The sequence below is a fragment of the Larus michahellis genome, chromosome 6, assembly GCF_964199755.1.
Source record: "Larus michahellis chromosome 6, bLarMic1.1, whole genome shotgun sequence".
In the NCBI taxonomy this organism is placed as follows: domain Eukaryota; kingdom Metazoa; phylum Chordata; class Aves; order Charadriiformes; family Laridae; genus Larus; species Larus michahellis.
The window spans coordinates 45,029,904-45,041,977 of NC_133901.1; the positions used below are offsets into that span (position 1 = coordinate 45,029,904).

General features: G+C 41.5%; 1 protein-coding gene across 1 annotated transcript in view; it reads right to left on the reverse strand.

The window, feature by feature from the left end:
* Window positions 1-12,074, reverse strand: part of TSPAN14 (tetraspanin 14) — a 47,951-nt gene that overhangs the window by 21,351 nt on the left and 14,526 nt on the right. Inside the window, exon 2 of the mRNA XM_074590792.1 lies at window positions 5,104-5,201. Within this exon, the coding sequence (XP_074446893.1) occupies window positions 5,104-5,184 (81 nt within the window). The 5' untranslated portion in view covers window positions 5,185-5,201. The remainder of the gene's footprint in view (window positions 1-5,103; window positions 5,202-12,074) is intronic.

Here is a 12,074-nt window from a genome sequence, read left to right on the forward strand (position 1 = left end):
GAGTACTCAATTCACTTCTATGCCATAGAGTCATTTAAGCCATACACTGCACAAAAGGTTAGATGGAAACATACACAGAGCAGTTCAACTGCACCCCTTTGAACAGGAAACTGAAACTAGTAACCAGCATTTGGTCATTTCCTGCTTTAGAACTGAGAAGACTACATTATTAACATATTGCATCAAGCCGCAAGCTCTGCTCAGGAGACATAGGCTACTGACACCAACCCACAGACACCATGCACAAGACCACTTAGCTTAAGCACTAGCTGTTCCCAACCACACTTTGAATTTCTTTCACTACATTATTAGCATCACCCTACTAAATGAGAAAACCATTCTAATTTGTTTCTCAAATCTAGGGTGCAGCTAAACATAATTCTTGCAAGACAACCCTTGCACACAAACTGATTTTGGGTCAGCCTGCCTCAAGGTCTGATTAGAAGCAATGGGAATGCATTCCTATTGCGCTCAGTTTTTGTAAGCACAAAATGTTACTCTTACAGAGAACATTTTTCCAACCCCCTGGACAATCCTATTTTACATCATAGCTCCACCCATGCTGGTGCAATCAGCAGCCTACAGTGCTTCCTTCCTACCCTTGTCTCTTCCCAGACTTTTCCTCTCAGGGTCAGGAAACCACCTGGTGGTGGATTCTTTCCCCTTCCTGGCACAGCCTCATGTTTTAGATGTTCCTAAAAAACAACATACACTACAAAAGCTAAGAAAATCTTATGCTAGCCTGGGTCTTCTCTTACTTCTCAAAAATGAGAAATGAGCTGAGAATTCTTTTCCAGAACTTAAGAGAATTTTTGCCTTTCATCATCACGTTCAGGGCAAAAATGACACATCTCCTATAGCATGCATGAAGTTTCTTTTTTTTTTTTTTCCTCTCCAGAAACCCTCAAGAGACACACACAAAACTACAGAGCATTAGAAGAGAAATCAAGATGACAGCAGCTAAAAGCTATTTTACACTCTCTCCTCTCAACTCATCTGAGAGACAGTGAGTTCACATGCAACCTAAAAGGCTTTGGCAGAGCACACATGCAATCCTTCACTAAAATAGCTATATCCTGGCTGAGGTGCAATTCTTGGACTACCCAAAAAAATCCTTCAACTGGAGACAAAGAAGCAAGCATCAGAGACAGGTGATTGAGACACCTCCTTTTATTCCCCGGGCCTTCCCAAGTGCAGGCTAGAAGGCACAGAGCAATGCTGCACCCCAACACAGGGCACCCCTGCACTCTCCCTGGGGTCACTCATCCACCCCCGCCTCCTTCCTCCACCAGGGCTTTCTCAGGACTCAATTGCAAAACGACTCTGAACAGAAAGGTGCTCTTCACCTTGTTATTACAGCAGCCTTTTAATTTCATTATGACAAATGAAGCTATTTGGGGGAAAAAAAAAAAAAACTTTAAAACTCAAAAGCCGGTCCAGTCTGTTAATAAGGTAATTTCACTTAAACTTCCGAGCACTCCCTGCAGGACTGTCTTAATGGTTGCAATACTGCCTCATTAAAACAAGTGTACTTTGAGAAGTTAAATCTTATTAGCATGCTTAAAAAGCAAGATGAATACAAAGTTATCCCACATTAAAATGCCTAGAAAGACACAGCCTCCTTATGACCTCCATTCCCTTTAAAAGGGAAAGCCAAGTGCAAAGAATAGAGAAATGATTTTGCTAGCCAGTCCTATAAACTAACTTAAAGTCAGCAGAACTGAACCTTCTATTGCCAAGTCATCTATCTGGGAAAAAAAGATAAACTACCTTCCAAAGAATGAAGATTTACATATTTCTAAAGGCTGATAAAACTGTGAGCTTGCCATTGTTAAAATAGTCATATTTGTCCTGAGTTCAATATTTTGTTCCACCCCAATCCATGTGAACCATATCTGAAACATGACACAAACTGAAGTAACAACTCAATAAAAAGCTTAAATATTCTGTAAACCAAGTCACCATATGCTTTAACTTTAAAGCTTATGCAGTCACTGATATTATCTTTAGAGCTACAATGGGGAAGTCAACATGCATCTTTCATAAGCATTACATAAGAACAAATGCAACTCCTTATTTACAAGCAAATTACTTGGTTGTGAATAAACTGTCATGAGTTGAGACACAGGTGGGCTAACGTAATACCTCCAGTAACAGCTTAAATGGGCAAAAGGCTGTCTGCACACTTATCTAAATATCATCCCTCATACCAATTATATAGTGGCCACCCTCACTAACACAAAACAAGCTACTAAAAAGCACCTGTCCTGCAAGCCAAGGAAAGCAAATCAAGACTAACATTCCGTCCTTAAATGCTGCTTTTTCAAGTCATGGCTACATTTCCCTTCTGGTTATTATCAGGTCAGCCTGATAATAATTTCTCAGTAGAAGCCTCAGACCATCTGTTGAGCAAGCTACCAAGACTACTAGGTACCTGTTCAGAAAACCAATTCCTTCAGCCAACACATCAGCTGACACATACAAGCTGCATTTCAAATTCTCCTCAATTTTTCTGCATCTCTTCTTTAAAAATGATTCTTTAAGGAAGAGAAAAAAATCCTTGGATCTTCATCATTAATTTCAAGAAAATACAGTAAAAAAAGAAATATGAAAAAGGTGAAATGTAATGACTCTGCAGGGGGAAAAAAAAGAAAATGATCAGAGATAAAATTAATAATTCTTGATAGTCTTCCCAGTAGAGAAAAAAAAAAGACAAACATTTTTTCAAAAGTTATTTACCCATCAAAAATTGCAATAGACCCCACTTCATGAGACACTCACTAGAAAGAAAGCAGAGTTCTAGAACAATCCTAATACATTCACAAACAAAAGAGTCTGACAGTTTCTCATGTATCCCACACACTATCTGCTGAAGAGCATCCACCCAGTTCCAAAGTGATTTCTCTGAAAACCAGAACAGCTTGATGAATATTCTTCTTATTGCACCACACTCCACTACAGGTACATGGGAGCTGTGGTATATAGAAGAAAAATAACTACAGAGCTGCTGGCCTTTAAGCACATACTTTTTCAGTCGCGAGGCCATGATGGGAAACCTCATTTGCCGGGGGGTGGGGGGGAAGTCATCACTAAAGAATATTTGCATTATGGCAATATTGTGGCCAATTAACCCTTACTGAAAAAAAGTTTCTACACAAGCCACACGCATCTTTTCTGTCCTGCTATCCACAAAAGGATAAACTCCCTTGAGGCTTAATGCTACAGTGTCATGTTAAAACATTGCACTAGTAAACAAGAAGTGGTAACAGTAGCAAAACTTCAACAGCAATACTCAGACATTGCAGTCTCAGTATTAGTTGGCCTTCTAACATTTTTATTAGACTGAAGACAGCAGAAAATTGATGAGTAATAAGCTCACAAGACTCCCAGCTCTTCTCTTTGAGCAGTGATTTCCTACCCCACAGGTCTTGCCTTCAACAGAAAATCAGGTCAGGTGACCCCCAGAAGTTCCACCAAACCTAGACTTTTTTATGATTCTAAATTAATCCAGAGTTTTGTCCATTATACATGCAGCTTTCAAAAAAGCTTGTTTACTGCCTTAAATACTGCCAAAGCATCCAAGATGTGCAGAAACACCAACCTAGTTTACCAGAAGTTTATGTGGGTTAATCAAGCAAAATACCAAGCCATTATTGACAAATACAAAAAAGATTCTGCAGCCTGCAATTTATGTTCAGACAATAAACGCCTTATTTTACTGAAGTTCAATACAGATTTGGGTAACTATTCCATATATCTTAAATTGTAGGTTGTGAAAAAATTGACATGGTTTAACGAATCACAGTAAATAAATAGAATTAATATAGTCTTCTCTAGCGAGACTACTGATCTCAGACAAGTCAAGATCAGGAGAGTCAATTTTTACTCTTAAACAAGTTCCTTCAGCCACATACCATACTACCATTCTTGCTATCTGACCTTTTCGGCCTTGAAAAAAGTCTAAAAATCTTTAGAAGCGGTTATCCATACTAAGAAATATTTCAACTCTGAATCAGAACATTAATCCAAGCTGCTCGCACCAGGCAAGTCACTGGATCTGCACTTCTCCATGACTACCCATGCCTTTCCATGACTGCAGTTTTCACGCCTTCAGGTGCAAACTCCCAACTGTTTGGTCTGCAAGTTCTGAAAAGAATCATCAAGTTTATCTGAACTGCATCCTTACCTTCACTTCTCCCTCACAGACATGTTAACTCTTTCTAATGCAATGCTATGCACTAACTTTTGCATTGCCTTCTTTTCCAAGGTAGTTAGGTGCTTCAGTGATCTTCACCATCATACACATCTAAAACCACACACCTGTTTTTGTACCCTTTTCACGTTCACAATTCTAAACAAACATTATAGGCAGGCTAGTCCCTAGCTAAGTATTTCAAGACAGTATCAGACAATTTTGTTGCCCACAGAGCATGACATTTAAGATCTTGACTATGTTGTAATGCCAGCTGTTGACACATCTCTGGAGCAGTTCCTTTCTTCTCTTCTGCATAGTGTATTTACAGCTACACCACCCCAACACAGAGACCAAAGATGATCTGAAAGGAGACATTAGAAGAGACTTCTTTTAACAGGGATCCAACTTAACATACACTTAAGTGCACTTGAGAAAGGTAGCTTTAACCTTTGCCTACACACAACCAGTATTTAATGGCCTCCATCGTTCAAAACACAAAGGCCTTGTCAGCAACAGTAGAGACTATACTGTTTTCTTTTGTCAAATCCTTCAAGCAGATCTTTCCTTTCTCCATTAAAAATAAAACAAACAAGAAAACCAGTTTTATATGCTTCAATCCTTTATCTTCACTCAGACAGTAAGATAGGAGGAAGGGACAAGGAAAGGAAAGATTGTGAGGAATTATCCATATCATTTTCAGTAATAATTACTTTCTTACTTGGGATAGGCTTGTTCAATTCCAAAACACCCGGACATACCATGAAAAGCTTTACCTGAAGACGACCACTTACCTGAAAGCTTCCTGCCTTCAAGTAAGTATTTCAGCCTATTATCTCGAAGAAACACGCAGGCACTTAATAAAACTGAGATATGCCTAAACTATTTCTGTCTCTACATTTTGTACTCACCCAGAAGACAATGTTGTAGCTGAAGAGCAGGTATTTGTACCAACAGCTGACTTCTGCATTAGAATATCGGTAATAGTGCATCTTCTATAGCACAGCGTCTGCACAGAAGAGAAATTATGAGAAGAATTAGGCAGTGAATGATTTTAAGAATAAAGGATTTTTTCCATATCTCTCTTGCTTTGTTGAGAAAGGGACTGTAGTAGCCTGTATCGTATGCCATTCAGAAGTATGTGCAAAGTCAGCTCAGAAATTTCTGCTGACCATAAACTCCCTTTAAGTATTTGTTGCTTAATAATCCTATCTTCTTTAAGCACCCTTAAGTGGCAACAGGGAGGGACACCCCAAAAGGAAACTAGCTATACAGTTAGCCTAGGAAGATCTGCATCAGCAAGTTGAATTCATCTGCCTTCTCACTCCTTCAAAACCATTTTACTTAAACTGACAGCTGCTTGGACTTATGCAAAAGTCTAAACACCCACCCTGTGGATTGCACATCCAACAACCCAGCTAGAAGTGGTTACCTGGAAAACCTACAGATTGCCAAATACAATAGGCAGTTCTACTCTGTCTTTTCCATACTTTAATGTTTCTTTACCAAATCAGTCTCCCATAAGAGGTTTTATTCCCAAGAACAAAAGCCTCACCATTAAACAGCTAATCTGCTCTGCAGAGTTTGTTTTTTTGGCTTCCTTACATACACTAGAGATAAGGTTCAATTGAAACTGTTGCTCAAATATTTCAGAGAACTACAGCTTTTCAGAGTATCATAACTAAACCACCTCTGCAGAAATGCCATGCATAGGAAAAAAACAGAGCACAAGCTGTTAAATCAAGAGCTGGAGCAGGGAAGACAAACACTCCCGCAGCCCTCGCGTTCTAGAGAACTGACCACACAAGTGCTGCCTACGACAGACAACAAGCAGTTCCACATTTCAACCCTCCGCGCACTTGAGGTAAATGTCTTCCTCCCTTAAAATGTCAGTGAAAGGCTTGCAACAGGGAAGCAAGCGTAGAGAATTTTCAAACACCTCATGACTAAGAAAAAGACTTCAAGGACTATGCTGACCCGGACAGGCACAGACAGCATTCAAAAACCAAGCCTACCCATCAAAGTCTGAAACCAAGCACCATGAGTCCCTTCTTGGTCCAGACACATCCCCTGTCCCTCTTCAGCGCCCCACAGGAAGTTTCTTTACTCCCCAACCAAACAGAAATAGTTTTCAGAAATACGGAGACCATGTAACAAATATAAGGAGGGTGTATTTTGGTAGAATACTCCATAGCTTTAAGTAGTTATGGAAAAAAACAATTGGAAAATCACATGACTTAGCACAACAAAGCAAGCCACACTGCCCAAGTCACAGAAGGCAAAGGCAGGGACTGGGAGAATGAAAAACTGCCCACTGTAGGAGAAGACCAAGTTCAAGATAATTTAAGGAACCTGAAGGCACACAAATCCGTGGCACCTGATGAGATGCACCTGTGAGTCCCAAGGAAACTGGTGGATAGTGGCTTAGCAACTTCATCCATCACATTTGAGAAGTAATGGCAGTCTAGTAAAGTTCCTGCTGACTGGAAAAGGGGAAATAATACCCTCATTTTCAAAAAGAGAAAAAACGGAAGACCTGGGGAACTACAGGCCAGTCAATCTCACCTCTGTGCCCAGCAAGATCATGGAGCAGATCCTCCTGGAAACTCTGCTAAGGTACATGGAAAATAAGGAGGTGATCGATGACAGTCAACATGGCTCCACTAAAGGCAAATTGTGTCTGACAAATCTGGTGGCCTTCTATGACGGGGTTACAGTGTTGGTGGATAAGGGAAAAGCAACTGATGTCATCTACCTGGACTTGTGCAAAGTATTTGACACTGTCCCACAGTGAGACATGGATTTGAGAGATGGACCACTTGGTGGATAAGGAATTGGCTGGATGCTAGCACTCAAAGAGCTGCAGTCAACAGCTCGATGTCCAAGTGGAGACCAGTGATGAGTGGAGTTCCTCAGGGGTCAGTACTGGGACCAGTGCTGTTTGACATCTTTGTTGGAGACATGGACAATGGGACTGAGTGCACCCTCAGCAAGTCTGCCAATGACACCAAGCTGTGTGATGCAGCTGACATGCTGGAGGGAAGGGATACAATCCAGAGGGACCTGGACAGGCTTGAGAGGTGGGCCCGTGCAAACTTCATGAAGTTCAACAAGGCCAAATGCAAGGTCCTGCAAATGGGTTAGGACAATCCCAAGCACAACTACAGACTAGGTAGGGAATGGATTGAGAGCAGACCTAAGGAGGACTTGGGGGTGGTGGTTCATGAGAAGCTCAACATGAGTCAGCAATGTGTGCTTGCAGCCTAGAAAGCCAATTGTATCCTGGGCATCAAAAGAAGCATGACCAGCAGGTCGAGGAAATATGAATACTTTATAAATACTTATAAATACTTAAAGGATGGGTGTCAGGAGGATGGGGCCAGGCTCTTTTCAGTGGTGCCCAGCGACAGGACAAGAGGTAATAGATACAAACTTGAGCATAGGAAGTTCCACTTAAACATGAGGAGGAACTTCTTTACTTTGAGGGTGGCAGAGCACTGGAACAGGCTGCCCAGAGAGGTGGTGGAGTCTCCAACTCTGGAGACATTCAAAACGCGCCTGGACGTGTTCCTGTGCAACCTGCTCTAAGGTGACCCTGCTCTGGCAGGGGGATTGGACTAGATGATCTCCAGAGGTCCCTTCCAACCCTATGATTCTATGAAGGTGATTCTACCCCTTTACTCTGCTCTGGTGAGACCCCACCTGGAGTACTGCGTCCAGCTCTGAAGCCCCGAACATAAGAAGGACATGGACCTGTCAGAGTGAGTCAAGAGGAGGACCACAAAGATGATCAGAGGTCTGGAGCGCCTCTGCTACGAGGACGGGCTGAGAGAGTTGGGGTTGTTCAGCCTGGAGAAGAGAAGGTTCCAGGGAAACCTTATAGCAGCCTTCCAGTACCTAAAGGGGGCCTACAGGAAAGATGGAGAGGGACTCTTTATCAGGGAGTGTAGCAATAGGATGAGGGGTAACGGTTTATAAACTGAAAGAGGGTAGATTTAGATTAGATATGACAAAGAAATTCTTTACTGTGAGGGCGGTGAGGCACTGGCACAGGTTGCCCAGAGAAGCTGTGGATGCCCCATTCCTGGAAGTGTTCAAGGCCAGACTGGATGGGGCTTGGAGCAACCTGATCTAGTGGGAGGTGTCCCTGCTCAGGGCAGGGGGGTTGGAAGTAGGTGATCTTTAGGGTCTCTTCCAACCCAAACCATTCTATGAATCTATAAGATCGCAAGATTTGCAGACAGAGAATAATTTCTGCTTTTTTCAAGCTAAGGTGGCTTGCATGTGCATAAGAGGAGTTTTCAGATCCTACTGAAAGTTGGTAGGTATTACACAAGTCATACTGATCCACTTGACATGAAGTAGATTAATTTGTATATAATAAAGCCTGACATCACCTAAATAGCCTTCACGCATACGCTACTTACACAGGTTGCTTAAAAACACATTACCCACAGGTGACTCTAGATTCATGCACCTGGACAGACACATTAGCAACAGAAAAATCACTAAAAAGAAGGACAAATGGAGTACAACCAAGTTAAGTCAGAACTAAAACTTTTTTTTTTCCTCAATAGCCCCAGTAAAGGGACTGAACACACAGAATGAAGTACTTAGCTGGCTTCAGAGAAATGAGAGTCTAGAAAATGATTAAAGGATATATTGCACATTCTTACAGAAACAATACCTGCAAAAAAAGTGGTGAACATTCACCACTAACACCTGAGTATATTTCCACTGTTCAGATGCTGATTTCCATACATTTTTAACCAAATATTGAAAACAAGGGGTTTTTGCCTTCCAACACCTTGTCTTACAACTAGGTTCTAATGCTCACATTTATATCAAAAATGCTCATTTATATCAAAAACAATTAATCTTTATTAAAACAGAGAAAATTGTACTTTATGGCAGTACAGGCAGTGACTGAAAAGGACTTTCCTAGATGTGACTCAGTCATATACGTAAGCTGAGTTTTGCAATGTACGTTCCTAAGATGTAGACAGTTTTGCTTCCTCTTGCTCTGGTTCAGCTTTACTTACTGACCTTTTCAACCCATCCAGCTTCACAGACAACATTCAGGAATGTTACTACAATGAGACACAGTAAAGAAAACCTGTTGAAACACCACTCTCCTGACATGCTTTTCTAAGCCTGCAGCTGAGAGAATACAAGAGAAGGAACAAATGCTTGGTTTTCCCAACTTCTTCATTTCAGTCTCTAGTTCCAAATGGCAATTTATATTTCAACAGTCAATAGTCATACACTTGTCCAAGTCAGTAACTCTGATGGGTCTAGGGAACAGACAGAAAAGAGGGGACACTAGGAGACAACAAAGGAACTCTACCAGTCTGAGCAGAGTTCAAGACTCCATTTGCATCAGTGTAAGCCTGTATTACAGCAATACACTGGCTGCCAGTGCAAACATTCTCTGGATACAGGTACACAGAGGATTCCATCACCATTCTGCCTCCCTCCCTGCGAAAATTAGGATCCTGGCAAAAGACAGGAGCGGCAACTGATGCACATACTAGTAATAAGAAACACTGCTTTTGCTGCTGCTACCACTACAAAAGAGGAGGCAGCAAGTGGCATTTAGCTAGCACATCATTAAATTCCATAAAAACGGGCTTCTACTAGACAAGGAGGCTTAAAATATAATCTGAGGCAGAAAGGCAAGCCTAACTTTCCAGGACCAAAGCCACAAACATAGTCTGAATCTTAGTTTTTGTTAGGTTGCCCTCCCTTGGTATTGGGACTTATATCCATCCTACTGTTCAAGTCCAAACTTCAGTTCAGTCCCAACATTCACAGGAATAAGAGCATCAGAAGTACCCTTACTGATAAGCACCATTCCCCACCCACCTCATTGTTTTGACAACCAGCTTGTAAGACATTTCTCCTCACTTCCCTGTACAACTGGCAAGATGCCCCAATCAATACCAATCACAGTATTTTCACAGAATGAAAAGGCAAAATGCTTTTTTATATGCTGTTGAGTGACAGGCAGTACTGGTTCCTTGTTGCAAGAAGCCGTCCTGTAACAGCACAGGGCTCCCCAGACAGATGTTGCCTTCTGAAACATCTGCCTATACTAAGAGCAGATTTGACTTACTCTCTAAGCTTATCCTCATCAGTTTTTCGTCTCTTCTTGACAGACCACTAAACACCATATGGAGTATATCACTACTGCTATGGTAGTGACATTCTGACATAATAAATCTAACGTGTAAGTATGTCTGACTTTTTACCCTAACCTTACAAATAAAGAGACCAAGCAATCCACTCAAGGCCACACAGCTACCTTTCCCGTGTTTATACTAAAAGCAGTTATGTTTCCTAACGTAGGAGGCATCTGTTACCAGTCTAGAAATCTGCTACATCAGTATTTCATTTAATTTACATCACAGGCTACATAACTATGGTTAGGCAATACTACAAAACACTCAGAAGATTAAAGTAGTATGTGGGCAGCATAGACTAGTAACTTTCTCTACTGTGTTTCAGACAAAGCAAGTCACATTATGTCAGCTGACAGTTATCACCCACTCATGACAACGGGAATTTCTAAAACTTAAATACAGAGCACTGCTGCTTTGGTAGAATATATAATTTCGTCTTGGTATTTACAGCTTTAGTGAGGGGAAAAAAAAATGTAGTTGTTTATCAAGAGGCTACTACCATTTCTGAAGCACTTCTTCACCCACAGATTCCACTCTTACCTTCAAAACGCTACAGCAGTGATATTCAGTCTATAGATTTTAACACTCATAAAACAGAAGCTGCGGTATGTTAGACAATCTAATTTGGATGTGCAGGGAAATCCTCACAGATAAGATGTTAAATCTAGAAGAACAACTGGAGCACTAATGCATGTCTCTAGATCTAGGTCACAAATTTTCTTCTCAGGGGGCATTAATGTTACACGGCAGACCTAAGTCACACGAAGTTCCAGGTTCAGCCAGCACTGATGCAGTCCTGATCCCCCTTCCTGCCCCCTCCTAAAATCCACAACCATTAATCATCCCACTCAGCAGAGCAAACAATCACACAGCAAATCTTCAGATCAATCCTGTGATGTTGTACCACACTCCAAGAAGAAAACAGTTTTAGGCCTTCCAATTTACCTCCCCAGAGCTCACACAAATGCCAGTGTGGGTGCAGTCAGGAGGTGGCAGGAGAACAAGGATGGGAGGCCAGCAGCAGCGCTAGCTTCTGAGAGTGCTCATGGAAACCCAGCACCCCTACAATGCCAGCCTACACCAGCACCACAGGCTACACCACACTCGACGCTAACACACTGCAATGGATTAAGCGGGGGAACAGGGGCAGAACTGAGTGAAGAGAAAACAAAGAAAAAAAAGATTTCATTTTGTCAGCTGTTGGCGGTTCCCTCATCATTCATCTATACGAAGCATCAAGTCTATATGAAGCTGGTAAAGCAAATCAACAAAGTCAAAAGAACAACGCACTAAGGAACAAGAAGAATTTTTAAAATACAGCAAGACATGTACTTTAGCCTATCATTTGTTTTGATACAACTACTTAATTCCATTACTCCATCAACAACAAATCTTTATCAGAAAGCATTAGTTCATTCATTTAAGACACAGTGCCATTAAAAATAATTGTCATATTCTTTGGAGGTGCTAAATCAATACAGGGGTTTTTTGTGAAGTTGAAAGTAAGACTCATTCCTGACCAGGGACAGTTCAGAGATTTTTCATAGGATGTTCTGAAAATGGAGCAACCGAGAGGATTGCTCTTTCCACATCCCAGGGAGGAGGTGACCACCGAGGGAGTCTCAGATGTTCAGTACAATACCTGGGTGCTGGGCATCAGATCTTCATGTGTAAGGACTGAGCTGGTGCAACACAAAGGC